The sequence below is a fragment of the Pezoporus occidentalis genome, unplaced genomic scaffold (genome assembly GCF_034315485.1).
Source record: "Pezoporus occidentalis ecotype Australia unplaced genomic scaffold, CSIRO_AGI_Poc_V1 ctg80, whole genome shotgun sequence".
NCBI lineage: Eukaryota > Metazoa > Chordata > Aves > Psittaciformes > Psittacidae > Pezoporus > Pezoporus occidentalis.
The window spans coordinates 1,762,463-1,788,159 of record NW_026916159.1 but is presented as its reverse complement, the minus strand read 5'-3'; the positions used below and the strand labels follow the sequence as shown (position 1 = coordinate 1,788,159).

The 25,697-nt window shown below is 41.2% G+C and overlaps 1 protein-coding gene across 1 annotated transcript in view; it reads left to right on the top strand.

Moving 5' to 3' along the window:
- The first annotated feature begins 649 nt into the window (after window positions 1-649).
- LOC134155902 (aggrecan core protein-like) overlaps window positions 650-25,697 on the top strand; it is a 667,433-nt gene continuing 642,385 nt past the window's right edge. The window contains exon 1 of the mRNA XM_062603545.1: window positions 650-1,620. Coding sequence (XP_062459529.1) covers window positions 652-1,620 — 969 coding nt within the window. The 5' untranslated portion in view covers window positions 650-651. The remainder of the gene's footprint in view (window positions 1,621-25,697) is intronic.

Below are 25,697 nucleotides of genomic sequence, written 5' to 3'. Positions count from 1 at the left end.
TATTTTCCCCTTGTCCTGGGTTCAGCAGTAGCAGTCATTTTTCTCCTTCTTGGTAGCTGGTGCAGTGCAGTGTTTTGACTTTCGGCTTGGGAACAGAGCTGATAGCGACGTTTTGGTTTGGCCAAGGACTTTGTGAGTCTCATGCTCTGCCAGGGAGGAGGGGAAGCCGGGAGGAAGCAGAGACAGGACACCTGACCCAAGCTAGCCAAAGAGGTATTCCATACCACAGCACGTCATGCCCAGGAGGTAACTGGGAGTTAGCCGGAAGGGCTGCGAGACTGCAGGGTTGGAGGAGGTATGGGTCGGTGCTTGGTTGGGCCTGGGGGGTGAGTTATCGGTTGGCTGGTGGTGAGGTGTTGTATTCTCTTCCCTTGTTATTTCCCTTATCATTATTATTATTGGTGGTAGCAGTAGTGATTTGTGTTATACCTTAGTTACTAAACTGTTCTTATCTCAACCCGTGGGAGTTGCATTCTTTTTGACTCTCCTTTCCATCCCTCTGGGAGTACGGGGAGGGAAAGAAGTGGGGGGAAGTGAGTGAACGAATTACCTGACTGGGTTTAAACCACGACAGTTCTTTTGGCGCCCAACGTGGGGCACGAAGGGTTGAGATAACGACAGATCTGACTGGGTTAATAGTCACTCATCACAATGCTGATTTATTGGCTCTCAGAGTTGTTCTTGTTGATCTCACAGTTTCAGAATGCAGTACATTACTTAGAGCCGGTATTTGCTGTGTTAGTGTTTATCAAGTGTGGGGCTTGGGCTAAGGTTCTTGTCTCACTGTGCTTTATGGCAATAGCTTGTAATACGGGTGGGCCCCAGCAGCAGGGCGGGACGGACGTGGCCGTGGACTTGTACCTGGCCGTCCGGCTGCTCTTCACCGTCCTGGCCCTCGTCCTCGCCTGCGTCTTCGTGAGGCCGCGGGGAGCCGAGGGGGAGCGGCCCCGGGAGCCGGCGGCAGCCGAACCGGCCCGGGAGAGCGGCCCCGGGGACCAAGCGGCGGCGGGAGCGGGGCCGGAGGCCGCGAGGGGACGGCTGCCGGTGGAGGAGGTCGGGGCGGTCGAGGAGAGGAAGGAGGCGGCTGCCGAGCAGCGGGAGAAGGCGGCGGAGGAGCCGAGCCCCGCGGAGGAGCCCAGCCCCGCGGAGGAGCCGAGCCCCGCGGCCGAGCCCAGCCCTGAGACGGCCGAGAGCATCCCCCGGCAGCCGCCCGCCGAGCCCCAGGAGGATGCAGAAGACCACGCAGCATTTCCCAGCAAGGCAGAGGAGGGAGATCTGAACTCAGGAAAAGAGAAGCCGGTGGTGGGAGAGCCGGCAAGCACAGCAGCTACACCAGCCCCAGTGACAAGCACAGCAGCATCAACTGAGAGTTCTGAAGGTTTTGAATGGCCTTTGGGTGTCCTTGGGACCTGCCTGCTGATTGTGATGGGGATCAGCATGTTGGCACACACACAGGCTGTGTTCTACCCACAACCATTTTGTCTGATCTCAAAAGTTAAGCAGAGTCAGGTTTGGGTCTTGTCTGGGTTTAGACGACAATATAGGGTGACCAAGAGATTTTCCCCAAGGCTGGACAGTCATGAGTGGCAGGGTGTGTGGGACAGTATGGGCAAGTGTCTAGTCCACTGGGCCCCTCCAGTGCTTTGGAAGCATCAGAGATGGAAGGCAGCTGTGTGGAGTCCCCAGCAGCAAGCTGCAGAAACTGCTGAAGGGGACAGTGAATTATTTTGAGCCTGGCGGGCCCATGGCACTTCAGGCCATCAGAGCAGAGATGCAACATAGAGATGGACTCGTGATCGAGGGGTGGACTTAGCAATGGACACTATTGCCCAGATTATTCACAAGTGTGAATACTGCACACAGTCTCTCCTGCTCTGGAAGACTGTTACAAGAGATGGAGCCTGGCATCATGGACCAGATGGATGCAGCAGCTTCATAGCTACTGGTCCATGCACTTAGATAAGAGTGATGGTATATTGAAAATGTGGGATCTGAGCATGACGTGAATGGTATGGAATAAGGGGTGGATAATGTCCTGGGTTCAGCAGTAGCAGTCATGTTTCTCCTTCTTGGTAGCTGGTGCAGTGCAGTGTTTTGACTTTCGGCTTGGGAACAGAGCTGATAGCGACGTTTTGGTTTGGCCAAGGACTTTGTGAGCCTCATGCTCTGCCAGGGAGGAGGGGAAGCCGGGAGGAAGCAGAGACAGGACACCTGACCCAAGCTAGCCTAAGGGGTATTCCATACCACAGCACATCATGCCCAGGAGGTAACTGGGAGTTAGCCGGAAGGGCTGCAGACTGCAGGGTTGGAGGAGGTATGGGTCGGTGCTTGGTTGGGCCTGGGGGGTGAGTTATCGGTTGGCTGGTGGTGAGGTGTTGTATTCTCTTCCCTTGTTATTTCCCTTATCATTATTATTATTGGTGGTAGCAGTAGTGATTTGTGTTATACCTTAGTTACTAAACTGTTCTTATCTCAACCCATGGGAGTTGCATTCTTTTTGACTCTCCTTTCCGTCCCTCCGGGAGCAGGGGAAGGGAAAGAAGTGGGGGGAAGTGAGTGAACGAATTGCCTGACTGGGTTTAATCCACGACACCCCTGAACAACCCAGTGGGTAAAATTCTCACAGGATTTCTCTCTCTGAAGTAAGGACAATTGCAGTACTGTAATTAAGACAGGAAGATTACCAGTTGCTTATAACTACATTTTGATTTCTGCTGGGGTTTTTTTGTGGTTCATTTTTCTTTGAAAGCTATTCATCAGAATGAGCCAGAGTAGCTGCAATCCTTTCTTGGTGGTGTGGGTTAGGAAATACTATCACTTGAACTGATAATTTTGCACAATCCACTTGCCTTTATCTCATTACATTGTAACACAGAATACACTGCAACACAGAATACACAGCACACACTGGAAAACATACAGACCACATGCGTACTTGGTTAGTACTTGGTAACTAGAGGTACCGTGCTTGCCTAGTGGTCACCGGGGATTAATTTCCACGTTGCACAATACGTATCATTTTAATGGACCTCATAAAACTGGGATTAAGATTTCAACCCTATATTAAGGTACATGACATATTTTCATCTGTTTTAAAAATGATAGAGAGAAGATAGTTTTCTTAGGAGAAAATGTAGGGCACAATTTACATTACAAACCCCTCCTTATCTAGGCAATATGGCATTTTGCTCAGTGCTCTGTGTCATGAAGCAACAACCTATCTTAAAGGTTTGCATTAGGATGTAATTTTCTTTCCCCAGAAATAGAGATTAAAACCTGCCCAGTAAAAATACATCAGAATCCAGGACATGTTGCACCTCTAAGAGAGAAGGTTTTACTGATGGTGTCTCATTTCTTCATGAGGCAATGGTTTCCAGCTCAATTTAGATTTAAACAGAAGCATGGAGGTGCTGCCTTTTATAGATCTCTCTTTTATGACATTGCTCCTAGCTCTAGACCACATAGCATGCAAACATGCCTGTGTGTAATCTTTGGGTTTCCTGCCTTTCTTGCTGATCTCTGCTGTGGGCTACTGCAGCTCTTAGATCTATTCTTGGTAAATGAAAGGACACAGAATGAAGCTCTATTATGCACTGTATGTTTCCTATATGAATAACAGAAAAAGACAAACTCCTGATACACTCCATATTCAACACTGTTCCACTGTCCCACATGACATCCTTGTCTCTAAATTGAAGAGGCGTCAGTTTGATGGATGGACAACTTGGTGGATAAAGAACTGGCTGGATGGCCGTACACAAAAGGTTGTGGTCATTGGCTCAATGTCCAGCTGGAGACCAGTAACGAGTGGTGTCCCTCAGGGATCAGTGTTGGGACTGGTCTTGTTCAACATCTTCGTCGCTGACATGGACAGTGGGATTAAGTGCGCCCTTAGCAAGTTTGCCGATGACACCAAGCTGTGTGGTTTGGTTGATACGCTGGAGGGAAGGAATGCCATCCAGAGGGACCTCGACATGCTTGTGAGGTGGGCTGATGCCAACCTCATGAAGTTTAACCATGCCGAGTGCAAGGTCCTACACCTGGGTCAGAACAATCCCAGGCACAGCTACAGGTTGAACAGAGAAGAGATTCAGAGCAGCCCTGCGGAGAAAGACTTGGGGGTGTTGGTCGATGAGAAAATGAACATGAGCCGGCAGTGTGCGCTTGCATCCCAGAAAGCCAACCGTATCCTGGGCTGCATCAAAAGGAGCGTGACCAGCAGGTTGAAGGAGGTGATCCTGCCCCTCTACTCTGCTCTTGTGAGACCTCACCTGGAGTATTATGTGCAGTTCCGGTGTCCTCAACATGAAAAGGACATGGAACTGTTGGAACAAGTCCAGAGAAGGGCCACGAGGATGATCAGGGGACTGGAGCACCTCCCGTGTGAAGATAGGCTGAGAAAGTTGGGGCTGTTCAGCCTGGAGAAGAGAAGGCTTCATGGAGACCTCATAGCAGCCCTCCAGTATCTGAAGGGGGCCTATAGGGATGCTGGAGAGGGACTCTTCATTAGAGACTGCAGTGATAGGACAAGGGGTAATGGGTTAAAACTTAAACAGGGGATGTTTAGATTGGATATAAGGAGAAAATTCTTTCCTGTGAGGGTGGTGAGGCACTGGAATGGGTTGCCCAGGGAAGTTGTGAATGCTCCATCCCTGGCAGTGTTCAAGGCCAGGTTGGACAGAGCCTTGGTTGATATGGTTTAGTGTCAGATGTCCCTGCCCATGGCAGGGTGGTTGGAACTTGATGATCTTGAGGTCCTTTCCAACCCTAACTCTTCTATGATTCTATGATTCTATCTTCCTTATGCCATTCTTATGCCTGGTTTGCTGAAGTGATAGGGACTACTCAAATATTAACAATCTTTAGAGCCTTTTCAAATGCCAAGGCTGTTTTTCCTAAGGACTGAAATTATTAAAAAAAAACGTTTTCTTAATGAAATAAAATACTTTAAAAGCCTGATTGAGGGCCACATAGATTAAGGTCAGGTTTTTCTCTAGTGAACTGCACTAAAAAGCTCAAAGCCTCAGTAATGCCCAGCCTGCCTCTCTTAGACTGGGTCAGTTGCCATGGCATCTGCATAGCTCTTTAAAAAGAACCGAAAGCCAATATAAACTGCATCTGAGTCAGCTCATTAGGTCAGTGCCTGACCTAATAAAAATATTGTTGCCTAAACCTGGGCACTCCTGATTGCTTTTACATGAAGCATACTAGTTTAAGTCAGATGATAACACTACCAAGGCAAGATGGTACATGCCATAGTTATGAGCAATAAAATAATTCATTTTGCCATTGAGCTTGTCAAGGGATTAGGAGGTGCCTGTGTGTCACAACACCATGTGTCAGAGAAGCTGGCAACTAAAGACAAAAAAATACACCAATGCTCAAACAAGCACCTAGTACTCAGAGTAAAAGGACCCCACAGCTTTTTTTTTTGTATTGGGCAAGGGTTAAAACTTCAGTTTTGCCCTTTTTCTGGTGTTTCCAAAAATACAAATATAGGAAGCATAGGTTTGCTAGGAAGGAAGGAGATTTCAGATACTGTGGTCAAATGATAGTGCTGGTGTGGCACATCTACCTCTAGTCAAATGATGGAGAGATACCTGTTAAGCAATCATGTTCACCTCCAAAGGGACATCTGGGGTCTCTTTCTATTAGCTGCTCATTTCTTAGCGTGTGTGGGGTTTCATTCAATGCCCAGGCTTATTATAAATTTTGTGAGGGCAGGAAAAACAGCATGAGAAACAGAGGCCAGTAGTTCTGTTTCTCAAGCCTCTGATCAACTCCTGTCAAACTCCTTTTCCTGACAATGATAGCAAGAGAGTGTAGTGCTTGAGTAAGTAATAGTGGGAGCTAGAATACATAAGCACATGGAGAAATTATTTTAGCTACCAAAAAATTTGAATAACACCTTCCATGCAAAATACTGGACATCTCCTATGTTACTGCAACATACTATCTCAGTCATAACTACTACAAAGATAATTAAAAGTGTATGGGGTTACTAAATTGAAGTAGTAGTGAGTTTTCCTGGGTTATTTGCTCCAGACCATAGGGTGGTCATATCCTGCTGTTAATTCTGCTTCTGTTGCCATTCAGGTCTAGAGAACTAGAGGTGAGTGACTATCTGATAAGGAACTTTCTTTTGCTCTCCAGACCTCCAAAACCACAGAAAATGCTCCTAGCTCAAGTGGGAAAAAATATCTCAAATGCAATCTAACAGGTTCATAATCTAGGACACTCATTATGTGCACCAAGCACTGCCTACTTGGCCCTGCAATATCCAAGCCATCTGGGGTGGCTGCCAATGGAAAGAGCACACAGGCAGACACATGCAGGTTCCTTTGGAACATTCTGCCCACTGGAAGAGAAGAAATCTGCCTTTCACATGAAGACATTTTGCCAGTGTTTTGAATAGTATTTTCCGCATGTTTTTTCTATGAGATCAGCAGTCATGCCCTACTGTTCCACATTATCAGCCTTTTTTTTTTCCACCCTGTGTTTTACATTAGTAGATCAGCCAGCTCTGAGATCATATTACATAAGTTTCTTGTTTTCTTTATTCAATTTCTGCGTTTCTCTAATTAATAGGAAGTGGCTCTCCATTATGGCCTAGAGATGATAAATGGCTTCCTTTTCTCATTTGTGCATGGCTCAGCTACAAGCCCTTTGTTCTCTGAGCTGCTCTTTCCCAGTGCTGCCAGCACCAGCGGTGTTGTGCTTCACAGAGCAAGAACCACTCCAGGGACTGGACAACTGTGTCACGAATGTGTTTGGCCCTCACCAGCTGGAAACCCTTGCATAATGTTTGCATAATGTAAATGTGTTTACTGCACATGATAAACTTTGACCCACAATTTTGGCTCTGACTGGAAGCTAAGCCTTATTTTAAATAGAATTCGGACCACCTATCTACCGAAAGATAGGTGTCTGAGCTATTGAGCTGGTTCCTGAGGCTTCCTCTGTAATAGTGTAGAGGAATATTCAACCCATCTGAAGCGGATGAGTTTTTGCAGGAGGTACCTATTTACCACTGGCTATAGAACGAACTGAGGATGCTACTAAATGAAATGTCTACAGCCCAGATGACTGAAGTGATATGGTATGAATTCCACCTTACATGGTTTGCTGCATCAGCTGAAGCCTGATCTGTGTGCACAAATCTCTTCCTTACACTTGTAGCCTAAGACATTCAATGCTACTTCCGTTTTCCATTTTCATAATTTGGAGCTGTTGACTTACCTTTTCTTCACTCATTAATGGAACTGCTAAATAATTTGCAACAAATCACATACTTCAATGAAATAAAAATTCTGGAGAAAAAAAATAACCTCGGAGCACCTTCAGTTTTTCTTCCGATGCTTTTCAAAATTTAGTGATTATGTCATTTGCTGACAGTTGGGTAAGGATATTCACTACTTAAAATTCAAAGACTGTGAGTTTGTCCAGTTTGGATACATTGACTACAAAGTATTTCTCCCATTTTGTGACAGAACAACAGCTGGTAACTGTTTTGGCTCTGATCAACATTCATTTAAAAGCATGGTGATTGTCTGTTGCAATGACTCGGTTGCATGGCAACCATTTTGAGCTTAGCTAGAATCATTTAAACTGCTGAAACACGATTGCTTGAGATTATCTTGTCTAAAAATCAGGTTTCATAGGTCAAAAATTTATTTTCTGCAAATGAGTCCTAGGATGTGCTTAAAATTCATAGTTTCTAAGAAAGCTATTCGTGAATTTATTTGCTACAATATTCCTGGGGAAAAAACAAAACAAAATGAACTCTGTAAAGGAGAAGAATATATTGGAAATATATTCACTGTTTTTGTTCAGCCAATTAGAAGCTGAAAATTAACACTTCTCTACATACTCCCTAGTGTCTTCACTGAGGATTCTTTTCTGAGAGTCTTTACCACAGTACTCTTCCAAAGAATCCAGATTTTCTTTTGCCTTCCTAGCCTTGTCCTCATGTCTTGCTAGAAAGTGAGTTGCCTTCCAATAGGCAGTATTAACGCATTACTTCTTTCTTGTCCTTCCTGGTTTCAAATTTTGTTATTCCATATTTCTCTCCTGTGTAGGCTGAGATTTCCAAGTCTGTGATCCTTACAATGGAACAGACTATTCAGCAAGCTGATGTTGTCTTAATTGGTCACAAAATCTGAAGATTAGAGCTCTGGACGTAGTTAGCGAGATGAGTAAAGGAAATGGGATGTGTCAGAACTGAATAGCTGGGTCTCTGGGAGCTGAATGCCATGGCAGCACATGCTGATGAGAGATACTAGACAGAGGATCTGTTCCATGAAGGTGTGCTGCTAAGCTGATTTAGAAACTGTGCCTAAACAGTTCCAAATAAACAGGGGTCTGAAGCTGGCTCCACCTTGGCAACCTGGTCACCATTCAAGCTACACTTAGACAACATTTTGTTCTAAAGCTTTTAGTGATTTCTATTTTCCACAGGAAAATGTCCACTGAATTATTATTATGCACCTTGCAGTCAGCAGAGGAAAATACATGGTAATTTCTTTGCAGTCTGAACATTCAATTTAATACTGAATTATTTTTTGTAACTTGGCAGTCCTACTGATAAACACCTACAAATTTCAGATGTGACTGTTCAATAAGAATGACAGGAATTAGCATGCTTGGCAGGAAAATGTAATTCTTAGTTTCCACACTGATTGTTCAGCACATTCTTTCCTGTTTTCCTTGTCAGGTTCTCTGGAGGAAGCACATAGTAACCATACTCAAAGAAATTCCATTTTGGCTGCAAAACCTTTGCCCACTCTACAGAAAGCTATGCTAGCACTGAAGTTAAGTTACATCCAGAACTGCGAGGGAAGTAAAATATTCCTCTTTCAAAAAATATTTGTAAGAATGGCAGTCAGAGTTCCCTAAGGTTTGGAAAACTTCTGAAATGCCTTCTTCCAAAATGTCTGTTACAGTTTCCAAAGATCCTTCTCCAAGGCCCTGTCTGACTGATGCACACCTGTGAGATTTTAAAGATTTAAAGAGATTTAAAGAATGTTTGAAGATTTTCCTTAAGAAAAACCACACCAACAATGCACCCTTCCCAACAGGAGCACTTACTAGCTAAAGTAAGCTTCTTCAAAAATAATAGTTCTCAGGAAACCCCAGAAGTGGAAGGCAGGTTGTTTGAAAATATAGGACTAGTCCAAATTATTAGGAAACCAAAAATTCCGTATTGCCTTGAACAGGAATGTCTACCAGCCTGACCACTGGTCAGATGCAGCAAGTCTACCTTCTGGTTGAAGAATCCATATAGGATTAATGCAGTAATTCTGAGGGCTTTAGGCCACTGCCTTCATCTGGCCTGCTTTGGTAATGAGAAGAAAGCATTATCATCAGTGAAAATGATTGTGTTCATATTGATGTCCATGGCCAGTTTATGCAACTTGGAGTAAGTTTTTGTTTGTTTGTTTGTTTGTTTTAATGGAAAATGGTGATGGTCTCTGTTACCTGGAGTAGGCAGGTATAAGAAATGAAGTCAAACAATAAATATAATCATAGGTCAGAGTAGAAAAGCCCAAACATCAGAAGTATATATGATCTGTGGCAAGACAAATGACTACTCTCTAGACTTGTCACTGTAGTGTCCTTCATCACTGTAGAAAAAATCAAAATAAAAAGGAAAAGGAGGCTGGGAAAATTTCCATCCTTACTATAGTAAACCATGTACAACACCTGGAAATGCTTAGGATTCTCATAACAACTCAGAATATAGCTTTTTTTACAAGCAGTACTAGTACTAGTATACTTCACTCTATTTTGAATCCAAACAACGTAGACTGGCAAATACTACAAACATTTCTAGAGAAATTTTTGCTTCATCCAGGCTTAAAGCATTTCTATTTATTTTCTTGGGTTACTTTCTTCCCTAGGGACAGAGCCAGCATCAGGGTGAATGTCATCCTCTGAGAATCTTAAATGCCTACAAAGCAAGAGAAAAGGATGCTTAGTTAATGCGACTATAATGCTTCAATAAGACTCAAGTATTTATGTCGACCACTGAGAACTGGCTTTGTAAGTCAAACACCAAAACTAGGAATTAAATATATGATTCCCCTGGATCCATTACACATTTTCTTTGCTTCATGTTTCTTTGTTCCATTCTTTAAAACAGTTATTAAACACAGTAATATTGAACAATTTATTAGTTATTAGGAAGAATATACTGTATACTCTTCCCCAGAATAATAGTATTTAAGTATCTTATCTGGGCTGGGCTCCCCTCAAGTGTTGACTTCTGCTTTGTTTTGGGTAGTAATTTTTTTCTTCTAAATTAAAGTAATTTTTCTTCTGAAGCTTGCTAAAACTTTAATTTGCTTCAATGCTTATAATGGCATAGTGTAATAAGAGCAGGGCTGCACAGACCTGCCATGACACCCTGCAGTATTTAGTTGTGCACTCATGCTTATCCACTCCTTAAACTTGGACAAGGAGGTGTCTGATGCTGGGCTGTCTTGTGTTTGTGTTGTGTTCACACAGTGCCTAGTCCCCCAGCATGCCTGTCCATGTGCATATGCCTTGGATCTCTGACTTACATAAGATACAATAATAAAACCAAACTCCCCTTTCTACTTACCCATAAAAGGCAAAGAAAAGTAATGAAAATAGTTCCCTATAAATATTCAGGGAAGGAAAGCTTTGAAGTTAGATTTGAAGACAGGTGGAGTCACAACTCTCTAGAGAGGCCTAGCCCCTAGGGAAGAGCCCAGGCCAAGGTGAATTCTGGGTGGGAAACAGGACAGGCTCAGTGGAACAGGAAGTTTGGCAGTTACAGAGGACAAAGGGTGGTCCTTGCCAGTCCACACATTTTGTAGCTAGGCCAGCTGGATCCAATGGCAGCCTGCTCCACCAATCTGAAAATACTGTGCCAAAAAATTTCACTAGAGAAATTGAGATTTTTTACAAAATGAAACAGAAAATAGTTACCACTCATAGTGCTTGCCTTCCTGCAGTATTTACCATACAATATTGTCATTTGCAGCTTACAGGGTACTACATGTCTCTGCACCTATGCCAACTTGCAGAAGTTACAAATGAGAGAGCTGAAGGTGTTGGCAGTCACTATATAGCTGGTGGGACAGATGAGCAAAGGGGTGAGGAAATGGATTGCGTAATGAGGCAGTATGGAGTGTGTCACATGCACAGTAACAGCTCAAAGTGAAGTAACTGGCAGTATGGATGTTTACACAGTTGCTTCAATGGTGAAAGGTTCTGAAGTAGGTCACACTGGAGTAGGTCACATCTGAAACTTTTGCTTTAGCCTGGCTACACACTCAGGAAAATGCAAGTGCTTTGGCTTGACCTGGGTCTTTTTCTTTATAACCAAGAACTAGAATTGGATTTGAGATGAAAGCCCTTATTTTGGAAACCAGTTTTGTACCATAGGGCACTCCTTATAACCTGTGCCAAGGCTGCATGAGTGCAGGTCACCTGCAGCTGCAGCTCTGGTATGAGACTACTAAGTACTTGTGTAAGAACCAAACATGCTGTGACCATGTCTTTGAACAGCGTCAGCATAGTATTATGATCTATTTCATAGTATTATGAACTATTTCAGCATAATATTAAAATCTAAATTTCAAAGCAGCATATCTCTCAGTTAATGTTTCCTTTAACCTTTGATGACTGTTTACTGTACCACATACCTGTTTCTATTTCAGGTCAGAGAGCATTTGTATGTATCCAAGAGTATGTATACCTAAGAGACTGTTTCTGCATGGTTAATACAGAGGGTAATTTTAGGTCTGGAACACATACTGAGAAGTGGACAGGCTGCCAGAAGGATTATAAAACCAGTTGTGTGTTTTTCAAATCTAAAGGACAGGTTTCAATAAAGCAAAGTTAGGTTCAGCTGCAACAGAAATCAGTGCCAGACAGACAAGCCTTCTCTGATCCTTCTCCTGCCTCACCCACTGTTCCCATTTTGTCCTTTTGGCCAGCTTTGAAATGAAAATTTGCTCTAAACTTGCAGAAACCCTTGCAGCATGACAGTTTATGGTAAGTAGTTCCGAGATGAAGGGTTTCTATACAGCTGAAATCAGTGAGAGGAGCATGGCAGAAGGCTGGCCTATTGCCAGGAAGATAACTTACCAGTTGGTATTCTGGATCTCACTTGCATTAAAAACAGGCAGGAAGATGCTGTGTATACCATTGTATAGGCTCTGACCCTGTGCCAAAATAAGCTCCTGAAATGGATGCACAGTGCAGCATCTAAAGCACTGCACTGTCCCAACTGTGGCAAAAGGAAAACAATTTTTTCCCCTGTTGCTATGTACTTTGGCAGATATCCCAACCAAAGAATTGTGCTCAAAGTACTCTGGAAACACCTGCCAGGAGACTACTTGGGAATGTTGTTTAAACAAGAGTACCTGCCAACTTTCCAGCACTGTTGACTTTGCAGTACCAAAAATGCGTCCTATTTTAAAACAGACTTGATGGATAACTGGAACTGGGCCATAAGGACAAAGCACAGAATGTGCTTAAAAATTTGCTTGTAATTTTTGAAGCTGCTCAAAGTAAGTAACTCTCTAATGTACAGACATCTCAATATGTAGAGTACACGTGGTTGGACTCGAGACAGGAACACATACGTAATAGTGGTATGTGTTGATGTCGTGTGAGGAGAGGAAGGATATGTTTTTCCTACAGTAATTTACTCTAAAAGGGCTTCCACGTTATTTTATGCTGATAAGACATCTTTTTAAGTGTGTATGTAGAATATTTTTAGTAGAGCTATAAAAATCTGCAGGGCAAATCTTTCACATACAGTGATTGTTCTCAAGACAGTTCACACAGAAGCAGGAGTAAAGGTAGTCACCACCTGCCAGATTTGTCCACTTAAGGGAGGAGAAGGTGAAAAAAGGTAGAGAAAAATGTCCTTTTTACACACACAGACTTAGCATGCACAGATACACTGGAAGGGCCAGAGTTACCAGGCAATGATGAAAACATAGTCTGCTTCATTAACATCAGCCAATGCACAACAGATGCCAGCTCTTGTAATGGGGAAACTGAATTTCCTGCCATCCCCCCTCTGCACATACTTCTATTCCCCCATGGAGTGAGTTTATTTCCAGATGTGGGTAGTTCAGTGTATATTTGCTCAAATCCCATATGGACCCTTTGAAGGTTTCAGAGATCTGTTCACACCTTTGATTTTGGCCTGCTGCTAACACGTCCTTGTGCTGGAGAACTTGAAGCTTGTAGCAGTTTTCTGGGTGTGAAGATCTGTGAGGTTCTCCCACCAGTTGCAGTAACAGCCTCACTCCACAAATTTAAGCTCTGCAGGAAACTTGAACAGACATAGAAAATGGCTCTCTAAAGGATCCTCTCAGGCACAGGGACAAGGTGAAGCCTCTCTGAATCAACCATTCATGCCACACAAGTCCAATCATGCAATAACTCCAAGAAATGCTACATTAGAGTTCTGCTCACCCATGGATGTGCCAAATGTTCGCATACAAAGTCAATGTTAACCCCCACAAACATGCAGCCAGTCAGTGAATGTCCATCAACACAGCACATGGCAAGATCTCTCAAGCTGTTTTACTTCTCCACTGTTTCACATTGACCTGCAGGAGTGAGGAATACATCTGCCACTTGTAATGCAGTATTCTGTGAATTTTCAAACTGCTCTAACCAATTAAAATCCAGAAGTTGGCTTAAATACTCTGTATGTCCAAATAAAAAGAAACTGTCTGCTGCATCAGCACAAGTATATAACTCCATCCTAAAATATTTACAGCCTCTTTGAGCTGCTTTTTCTCCAGCTGAAGCCAAAGGAATTTTGTCTGAAGACTACGGACTTTGTAGGTCTGTCTTCTATTGAATGTGAATGGAAAGACTTGTTGACTTCAGTAGGAGCTGGATCAAACCCGAAGTCATAATTTGTGAGACAAAAGGCTCACAAAATTTAGCTGCAGCTATTCCTGCACTAATCAAATATTGGTTTAGGTAACACTTATTGATGAGTTTTTCACTGTAAAGGCACCTACACCATCAGAACATTTAGAAAACATTCACAAATCTTTTGACATCTTCATGTAAGGTGCTACGGCTCTAACACCCCATCTTCCTTATAGCACAGGCATAGATATGACTAATGACTAGAGCAGGGTGAGTCTTGTACAACAATATCCTTGTACAACACTGAAATGCAGAGCTCTAAACTTGGCTTGAGGATGTTTGACATTTCTTTTTGCAAACATACATCTTTCATGCACAGTACTGTCGAGGTGAGAGTTTATACTCCCAAGAAAGTAGCAGAACCATGAAGATGTAAAAACCTTCCAAATCCTAAATAAACCATTAAAATCCATAGATGTGTGCAGGGACAAGTAAAGCCAACTGAATGCATGTGTATGCTCAGGTTATATATTTTATTCTGTATAGCTATATAGACTTAATTTTACATCTGGTTTCCTGACGTGGTGTATGTGATTCCCTTCACTGCTATTACAGTCTTGCCCTCAATAGCTCAGTACATCCCTCCACATAGTGGGTTTTTGTTTGTTTGTTAACTTTTCTCCAAGAACACTCCAGCATTTTTTGTGTTTTCTGGCTTCTACTTCATCAGAACCTCTTTTCTTCTTTTAAAAAAATATAAAAACCAAAACCATAATTGTGTTTCTTAAAAATATTTTTAGGGGGAACAGTGCTCTAAGGAAGGTATTTATTTTCAAAAACCTCTGTGGAATTTTAAAATATTTAGTTTAGTGCACAGAAAATATATGCAGTACTTTGATATTCCTGCATGGTTCGGAGCTCTGACTTCATGGGAGGAAATTTTGTTTTAGTTATGATGAGATCTTTTATCCATTGTCTAATTCATGTTTCCTGTATTTTTAAGTACAGGAGGTTGAAGAATTAGGTTGATTAAAATCGGAAAAATGTTATTTTAAAAAGCTAAACACAATTTCCCAGGTGAACTGTCCTATGCATAATATTCTTGAACGTGAGATTTTGCAGCACTCTGACACTGAAATGGTTTCGACTCTAAGGTGTTGTACTAACAAACCTTGAAAGATGCTTGAGATATTTGGCTCAGAATTGTCTTCTTTGTGTAACTAAACCTTTTAGGTAACATGATAACAGATACTAAATTACTTCAGCAAACATGACTGAGAAGTAGAGGCTGTATTCAGTGCTGTTTGTGATATCATATTAAGCACACTAAGAACTCAAACAGCTATTATATTTTTCATATTAAATCCTGCTTTTCTATCTCTGAACCTCTGCAGGTGTACTCAAAGACCTTCCCTTAAAGATGTACTTTTTTTTTTTTTTAATCCCAGAGGAACAATTTTTTGGAAGCAGTTATTGAAGGCAGTTTTAATCCTTCTGGATAATTTGGTCAGGAAAACTTTAATCTTTCACATAACAGCACACTGAATTTTCTGAGTGGAGTCCTGAAAAAACAGGAGCTTGAGAACTAAAGGCATCTGGCTAAAAAGCCTCTCTAACCTTACTAGAGGTTTAGGGAGGCCACTTTAAGAATTATGAAAGGCTGCTGAATTTATTTCTGGGGTGCCAGTTCTGCTCCATCACAAATGCTTTTATATTCCTTCTTTTTTTTTCTCTCCAACTGTAATAGTTCAGATGGAGTTACTGAAGATTCAGTCACTTTATCCAAGTAGCAACTAGACCCTAGTTGGTCTCGCAATTGATTGTACTTGACTTTAGCCACAAACACTAAGTCTGAAATACTGGCTGAGCTTAGCAACTTAAAAACCCTAATAACAGGAAAAAAACAGATTCAGCTAGGAATTATAGGGCAAGTTGGGGGAACTTCAGCAAAACCAATGCCAGCCCCATCTGTGCTGGGCAACTGTCACTGCAAGAGAATGTAGAACCCTTTGGGTCAGATTAGGGCTGCTGCCAGTCTGTCAAGAGCTGATAGCTCTACGACAACTTGGTCAGTATGGCGAGAATGAAAGAATACAGAGTAGCATGAGGAGATATGACATAGTGCTTATGCATAGGCTTTTCTAATCCTAAACCAAAAATCTGTTGGATTTGCTCCAATGTACACTATTTTTTGGTGTCTAAAGTTCACCCTACATCATTTGACAAATCTTCAAAAGACATGAAAAGCTGCACTGGACTTCATATCTCCATCACAAAAAATTAAGATGAATGGGTGTAAGAACTCATTACCTGGGTCTTATGCCATCTGAAGATTTCTGAATGTTATATACAATTTTGGCTGGACATATTAAGCCACTTCCAGCCCCCTTAGTAGTAAAAATGAAAAATGAGAAGTGGAAAATAACCTGTTACTGTTTTTCACTAGAATTAATAGTAATAGTGGAAGAAATGGGATGTTACTATAATCCATAGAAATACAGTGATAAACAGCAGGAAACTGTATATACACAGCAAAAGTAACCCTCTCCTACACTGTTACTGACCTAGTGTATTCCTACTGCAGCCAAGAAGCAAAGGAGCAAAGCATCAGGCCCAAACCAAAGCAAACATCTAAGGAGCATTCTGGGACAAAAGCAATATCCCCATCCAGCCAAATCAGGTGAGAAGACCACACATGTGAAGGGTCCAACTCTCACCCCCTCCATGTACTATGATCCTCTCCTCTCCCCATCGTCTGCCTCTGCTACTTGTGCTCACAGCAGGGTGATTGTGGCATCTCTAAATGGCAGGAAGAGAAAGGGAAGAAGGGAGAGGGAGAATAGGAACATGTGGCAGTAGCAGATGCCTTCTGGGTCCAGGACTCCCCAGATGGCATTCAAACGAGGCACTGATTGTGGCATGTAGCCCAGGTGACATTTTGGTAACTCCTTACATTTGCTGATGTCACAGCAGTTTGTGCTTCTATTGAAAAGCGCAAACCAGGTTCTTTTCCAGCAACAAGCTCCAACAGCATCAACAATCACCTTTTTGCTTATGGTCACAAGTACATGTTGTTTATCAACCTGATGTTTTGTAATGGTGTCTCTTCCATTCTGATACTGGTGCAGATGCAAAATTTAAGTTTATTTATTCACAGATTTTACATCTTCAGCACTTCCCCAGTTCACTGCACTCTGGCAGGCAACATTATCACAATTTAGTTGGCATGAAATACCAATCCTGAAACAGTTCTTTTTTTTTTTTTTTTTAATGGAGGTACTAATGAATGTGGAAAACGCCTCAAGTTAATTGGTTCTTCTCAGAGGGAATGGAATGGGAAAAGGAAATGACAAGGGAAACGGGTATAAAAATAAACCATTCTTGTGCTCTGAATTTCCTGATCTCCTGGAGCTTTTTCCTTTTCCTGATGTAAAGGAAAAACCTCACAGCTGGTACGTTTATGCATTTTAGGTGCATATGAATAGGAATGTTTATGTTTTAAAATATCAACGTGATTTTAAACCACCATTTTCAAACTGCAGCTGATCTATGCTTCATGTGTTTCTTGGCTTTATTTGGAAAAGACACAGGGACCTCAAAAAGTGTAGCATTTCATTAGGAAAGAAAAAAAAAGAGCAGCACAGACTGCTGTATATATTGAGGCACTTGCCAAAGCTATGGGAAATCAGAAAATCATATAGGCCAGCCTCCTTCCCCCAGGCTCCACCTCTATGAACTAAAACCAGGAACGTTTGCTGCCTGGGACAGGACTACTTTATTGAAGAAAACTGTATGTGCCTAGGTGAAAAAGAACAGTATGTGCTTAGGCTAAGCCAATCGCCCAAACTCATTTTCCATAAACAAGGCTCTGCTACAGAGACATAACTTTGTTTAATCCTGTCTGGATGACATCATTTGCTAGGCACTCCGGAGCTTGCCATAGAACATGTGATTCACCCAGCTCCATTCACTCTGGAAAGCAGCTCTCCCTCTGACTCTGAAGCAGCAGCAAAGGTCATTTATCAAAGCAGTAGAACAAGAACTTGTCCCACGGGATTGTGACTACCCCAAAAGGTATATTTCTCTTCCAGGAAAAGTCTTTCCAAACCATTCTATTTAATTGATTTTTATTTTTCTCTTTGCTTTCAAACAACCTCAGAATCACTTCCAACATGGATTCACAATTATTTAGTGATACCAGCTACTGGATACTGTAGATTCAGTCTGAAATAAGAGAAATTCATGTTTTGATTTCTTAAAATTCTATCATTTAGGTACATATCACATAAATTATGTAATTATGTTTAGTTAACTTTTATGCCTTTTTTTGTTTCTTTTTAGCCCCTTTTCTGCACCCCCTTACTCACCACATAAAATATTTTTTCTCTTCCTTAAAAAAAAATAAACACTTTTGGAGTGCATAGAATGCACTCCTGGCTTGGAGCAGGGCTACAGACCAAAGGCCTTTTTCTGTAGCAAGCACTGAATTCTGACAGTACTGCAGCAAGTTTTCATGACACTATTCCCTCAAGCTCTCTTAGAGTGTTATGGGGTTAGGGATGAGGCTAGGAAGAGCAGTGGCTTCTCCATCTTACCTCCCCAGGTGACTGCTCTTAGCTTCTCTACACAAAGCAGAACAAGCTGGATTTTGGGTGCCTTTATGCCTTATGTCTTGATTCTCTGTGAGCTAGCTCTATCACGCAGACAACATGTCAACTGAGAGGTCATGACTGACTCCAGCAGTGCAGGTTTTGGCCTTGAAGGTGAGGCTTTCAAAGCTTCCAATGAATGCAAGGCACCACATGAGTTTCTCAGGATGAACTTTTTTCCATCATGTCCTTGAGCTAAGAAAGCAGGGTAAGGAATAACAATCCCTTGAGTCTAATTAAAAGATCCCAGCTTGTAGTATGGGAAATGCCTCCGAGCTATTCCATCTTGAGTAGTAGTTTGTGGCACTGAATAATCTGTTCTTGAAACTCAAAATGGATGTGCTGATTGTAAATTGTGGACCTGTTTTGATTTTGTTTTTATTGAATTAAGAAGTTTAGCTACATGATTATGAACAGGGATTCGGCAAGTCACTAGAACTATTCAAGAGTGGGCTCCAGCAGTAATAAAAGAGCAGTCGTTATTTATGTGAAAAGAAATCTGATCTGAAATATAATTGATGTGAAACATAGCAAAATCTTTAAAGCCTGAATTTGTTGTACCTTTGCTGTACAATGCAGTGCAGTGCTCCCGGAGCTGGAGCAGATTAAGTTAGCTCAGAAATATCCACCAGAGTGCTACACCAAATATTGCTTTGGATGGCTTGACTGCACTTTTCTAATATAGTCATTCTAGTTCACAGTTTACACCAAGAGGTCTACAGCAAGTTTTCCATTACTCCAATGTCAGGTTCCTTCAACAGATCGGGAAAACAAAACAGATACCATGCCTTAAATCTGGAAAACCCTATGATCTTTTCCAAACAGGAAATAGTAAAATCTAGGCTGAAACAATTTGTTACTCTCACACTTAGACCACAAATTCCTGGAACTTTCCAATTTTTTGTTATAAATGATATATTATCCTTAAAAATCTTAGTTTCAGTGTTTTTTTGACCCAAAATTAAAGAAAAAAAAAGGAAAAAAAAAATCATTGGAAGATCCCAAACCACCAAGAACTAACCAGAGATTGTGGATTTGGGTGCCATGTTTCTCAAGAAGGGATGGGGATGGAGAGCAAATATAGGCATTTAAAAATAGAAACAGCTGAACAGAAACAAGGCCCAGCATGTAACGTGCTTTGCAAAATACCAAGATGTGGTTAGCTGGTGCTAAGGAGATCTTGTAATATAATGTATATTCATGCTAGATACTGTGAGGGGAAGCAACAATTTTCTTGTGTAGTATATTGTATCTTACTCAGAAATTTTGCATTTCTCCTGTTGGCTTTGTATTAATAAGGCTTTCAGAGTGGTTGTAAGGTTTTTATGCTCCCAGCTATTGTAAGCTTTCTTGGGTTTTGTTTGTTTGTTTGTTGCTGCTCAGTTGAGCTGATCCCAAATTCTGGGACAGTGTCTCTTGCAGAGAGATCAGTATCTCATTCTGCATTGCCTTCTTTTGTAGACTTGGCTTTTATTCCATTTGCTAATCTCACTGAGATTGCCTGTAAATCATTCCCATTGGGACTGTTTTTCTCATTTTCTTCATTTGTTTCTAGGGTATTTTGCTGGCTGCCTTCCTCTATGGAACAATTCCTGTCGACAGGCCAAAGAGCTTCTTCAAAAGGGGCTTATTTAAATGCCTCTAAAAATTGAAAGGAAGAAATCAAAATACACAAACCTGAAACTGTCTTACTCAATACAGAAACAAGGAAAGGCAGTGAGAGGAGGAGTTGTCTTAAGAACTAAGCAGCATTACCACAGGGTCCTACCCAGTCTCACAGTCCACCAGCCCTGCTGCCCTTGTACATCTTGGCATGCAAGGAAGTAGTTATTCAGCTGTCAGCTCTCCCTCAGAGTCACAATAGTGAGTTTACGTTCTTTCACATTTTACAATGCAGACATGTAAAATGTCTGCATGTGCTCTCCATGAAGTAATGCCATAAAGCACCATGCTCTCTCTCACACACTAGAATCACATGCATATACATATATGTATATATTTCTTTTGATGACAGATGCTGCCACCAAAATTGTTAGAAAGTGTTTCAGCTTGGAAAAAAAAAAAGTTACATACTAAAATATGGATTATGTACTAAATCTATCTCCTGCTACATGAGGATTTGAAAGAGTTCCCCACCCACAGTGTCAAAGCCTCAGTGCATTCCATGCAGAAAGATGTTTTTTTAAAATCAGGCTCTGCAGGTGAAAAAACCCAATAAAATTGGTCTGTCTTTTCCACCCCTCAAAAAACCAAATCTGATCAAAAAATAGTAACAGATAGATAGAAAAATAAAAGACCAGATTTCTGAAGCTAATAAAAAATAGTTATGATTCCCACTTAACTCTGCATTTCAGTGGCGTGAAGTATCAGATTTGCTAAGCATTTCGAAACTCCCAACCAAAAATACTACAAACAAAATATAGGCTACAATCAAGTCCTCGTCACAAAATGCATATTAGGAAGAGACAAGAGAGGCATAGGGTAGATGAAGTGTTTAGATATAATGCACATGAGTCAATCCCACTCCTCGCTGGATACTAAGACAGGTACTTTCTGGCCACGATAAACTGTTCTTCAGAACATCTTCATTGGAGTTACTGGGCTGGACCTTGAAGAACTTGCAGTGAAAAAACTGTAATGTCACCCAATTAACACTCCCATATATGTTGTCCAAAATCCAGATTTTAAGAACTTGGCCTCCTTTATAGATTAGCTCTTTTCTCCCATCCAGCTTCTCTTACTGCTTGAATAAGAAAAAGAAATCAATTGCTCTAATGATGCGTCTTTACAATAAAAACGGAAATCTTGATTCAAATTTCTTTGTCACTGGGGTTGTCTCTCTGCAACTCTTGTGAGTCTACCACAAACCAGCCCAGTTAAAATATCGCACTATACATAGCTACTGCTATGACATTTTGATTTTGGGAAGAATAATGCCAACCATGTCAGCTTGGTTTGCATGATAGTTTCTTTTTCCTTTCTGGTCTGTGTATCTCTCACTTTCCCAGCATCTTGCTGATGGAAACTCTTGTACTTTTGCCTTTTCCCCTAATATTTCCTGTAAGTATCATCTTTTTTTTTCTTTGTCTTTTTTTCTAATAACAGTTGATATTGCAAAATAAACGAGAAAAGGATATACTGGAAATACCACATTTTTGTTAAAATCATGTGCCTTGGAATAGCTAAGAACATTTCATATCAAAACTGAAAATATCCCAGTCCCACAGCTGGACTAAACACTGATGGACAGAGAGCCCTTAGAAATTGCTGGGGTAAGATGAGGTGTGGTCATTAGACATTTTCCTTGATAGCTAGAATGGACAGCACTGTAAGTCAGAGACACCCCCACCTCCCATCCTTACCTCTTCAGCTTGCTGCATTTAAAACTAATTTGTATTGCTTACAGCATGGGGCTGTTACCAAACGGATTGAGCAGAGACAGGGTGGGCATCCTGTTATGGCAGGGTGTGGTTTTTCTGTAGTTGAAGAGACTCATCCCTTCATTGTATTTACAGGAAAAGAAAATCAGTCTTCTGAACATGTTCTCATGCTAACCCAGTTGCCCACACGGAGATAAGAATGAAATCCAAACTTCCCACCTTTAGGCTTCATCTAAATGACTGCAAACCTCTATATCTGCCATGTTCTCTGACACTGAGATATTACTTGTACGTTGGGAAGAGAATCCTCAAGGGAGCAAAATCTTTATAAAATTATGGATAAATATGTATCAAAGTATTATATCTGATTTTAAAAAGGCATCTAAACTAGCTAATAGTAGAGATCTGCTTGGCTCCTAGACATTAAAAGATAAGATAAAATCCCCAAACCAATCAAAACCTTACAGTAAGTTTAATTCTAAATCTAAACAATCCTTATTAGGAAAGCCATATCATCTCCAAAGCTGCCCCTCTCTCTCTCACCTTTGACACAGGATTCATACCCAGACCTTTATGTTCTTTGGCTTCCTGCTACAGAGGTAGAGGAAGAGTCTCGAGAGCTGCATAGCAGATGGGAGGGAGCAAGGAGCATGCACTGGGGCTAAGTTGCAAAGGGGTATTAATGCTGCAGTCCAAATTCATCCTCTGGTGAAGAAAGATGCCTAATGAATAAACTGGTTGTACAAGACTTTTGTGTGAGTGGAGCACTCCCCCCAGCTCCAGCCCCAAAGAAAATGTTTCAAATTTTTGCTGCTAGCCATAATTGACAAACTGATCTCAGTTTGCCCAAGGACTACTCATTCATCTCTCCTTTCTTCAGCTCCACCAGGCTTCCTTTTCTCATGCGTCACCCCAGATGACCCAAGGGGAGGAAGGATTTACATTCTTTGTGCCAGATGGGGCAAGGAGGAATGGAGGACTTCTCCACATGTGACAGGGCTTTCTGCCATGCACCCCCAGCATGGGTTGTGCTGAAAATGTAAGAATACAGTTCTCCTGGTCTGTCAAACAGCCACCACAGCAAAGGGATTAACAGAGCTCCTTGTTAACAAATTTTCCTGGGTTTAGACTTGTTATTTTAAGGTACTAAAAAAAGTTTCAATCCTAAAAAGAAGTTTTAAAGTGTCCTTAGACTATTCTTAATACTTAAAAATTTATTTCAGTACACACAAAGCGAGTGATACAGCCCAGGTATTTTTCTTAAAATGGTGAAAGATATATGGGAAAAGCTCTTACATGAATTATGCAATGGTAGGTGTATCCATACAGCTATGGAATAAAGAAGCTAGATATGATGACCTTTTTTTGACAAGATATTTAGGAAAATAAAAAAGTTGTATCATGATTTTCCTCCTTACTGTTCTTTTCTTTTGGAAATTAAGATGCATTTTTTGTATGCTCCCCCTCCTTTTTCCTGTCCAAAATGAATGACTGTGATCAAAATATGCTTTTCCCATGAAAAAAAAACTCCTTTGGTCAAAAAGGCATTTTTGCCTTTGTTGTAAAACTATTTCACAAACACCAGGAGAATAGCCCTAGTCAAGAATTTGGTTGCACTCTTCCAGTTAATGCTACCACATTATTACCCCTCACATTTAGTCAGTACAACCATTATTGGAGTGGTTGTGACATATGGAAGATATAATTTCATACTGTTTCATAGAGCAGCAGTCCTTACCAGAACTTTACTACCTAAAATATTAAACATTAAGGCAAGATAAGTCAGAAACAGTCAGGTAAATGCTACAGAGCCAGAGAACAAAGCTGTGAGGACTATTTTTCCCCAAGATGCTGTGCAGGTGGAGGACAGGCAACGTGCTTGGCAGAAATGAAGTGGTCACATTTTTTAAAGTGTGGGAGGAACCTTATGTGAAGGTACACAGCCAAAAGTGGGATGAGAAGATGGTGGGAGTTGTCCCGGGAACAAACATGCCTGAAAGCTTTTAGCAGTGCCACATGACTTGTAAACTCAGCAGCCCACTGTATAGCACATCTATAATGCATCTAATAGCACTGGTGTATATGTTAGTGACAGCCCCTGTAATACAACTAATTTTTTGCTCTGCTATCATGTTAATCCACTGGATGGACATGTTTGCATAAAACCACTAAAAAACAGCATTGAAAACATGTGGCATTTACCAGGAACTGTCAGCTCTCTATCGCTTAACAGCCATTTTGCTTCCTCACATATACATCTGTTTACATAATTTTCAAAATGCATATTATTAAGCTGACTGTTATGGCTCCTCTGGAGTGGTTACCATCTATTATGCAAACATATCACTGCTACAATTTATAATACTCCTGTTATTTACCCAATAGAATGTGTAACTGTTCCAAGTGAGCCATTACTGTCTGCCACATAAAGTAAATCCATCTTCAGCTGCTTTTGCAAGCATGAGTTATAACAACACTTAACATTTCAATAGTGCCATACATGTTGGAAGATCTCAGTGTGCCTTATAAACATTAATGAATGAATTTAGATTTAAAAGCAGGCCCATGTGGCAAGAATTAGAACTAAGCCAATAATTCACAACTAGGTTCCGATTCAGGAAGAGACTTAATCGCTGGCACTGACTTCAATGCAGCTGCTTATTTGTCAGAAGCTTCACACGTGCCCAACTTCCCAGGTGACTACAAATCTGAGGGGTCCCCAGCAATCATTTTTCATCACTTTCTGTTTGCAGAACATGATCAACTTACAATCTTAACACAGGACGTCTCTTTGCAAACCAGTCTTAATTCGGTAAGACATTTGGTTTGAATTTCATGCATGCATACACGTCCCTCTAACCACACAGTGAGTTCATTCTTTTCAGGTTCCTTGTATTTTGTGCTAACTCTTCCCAGAAGAGTGTTTCACCCATTAGTCACCCCACTTCATGGTGTTCTTAAAAGCACTTGGTGGAGGCAGAAGATAAAGTCAAGCAGAGCTTTCACCAGCTGGGCAGCAAGGACACAGCTCTGCAGACATTTCTCCCTGATAGAGGTTTGGAGTCCTGAAAGCAGTTAACAAAGATGGGAGCTGCAGGTGACCAGACCAGAATGTTAAAAACCCTCACTTGCCCACTGCAGGACAGTGAGGTGTCAGGGAAGAGTAAACAAAAATCACTTGTGGTTACTGATTTTTTTTTTTTATTTGAAATCCGAGCTTTTGGATTTCACAGATACGCCGTGACCAAATGGTATTGCCCTGAACTTATTTTCTCACGATAGCTCATCTGGGAATTAGGGAAATGAAAATGAAATTTCATCTTAACTTCATTATGAGCATAAATAAAAAAACTCAGATCATCCTTTGAATTGTGCTGGCTGCTGGAACACTAAAAACAATGAGTTACAGCAGCACAAGAAAAGGAAATAACATATTTTTATTTGCTTTAACTAGAAAGTCCAAAACTCTTGATTAAATCTCTTAATAAATACAGTCCCTATAATAAATAGTAACAAATTCATTTAAAAGGGCTCATAAGAGGTATAGTTATTTCTTAAGGATACTGTTGATGTGTATCTATGCATGGTCCTGGAACTGTGAGATGACGTAGTATGACTTATGCATGATTGTATTTCTCCATGAGAGAAGGCATAGTAAAGTGAATCTAGTTTTTGAACTTTAAAAAATGGAAGAAGTATTTAAGCTCTAAATATGATCCAGGTTGCTTATGATGGATTATACAGGATTATATTTTGTTCTGACAATCTGTTTCTAAACTGAATCTAAACCATGTAA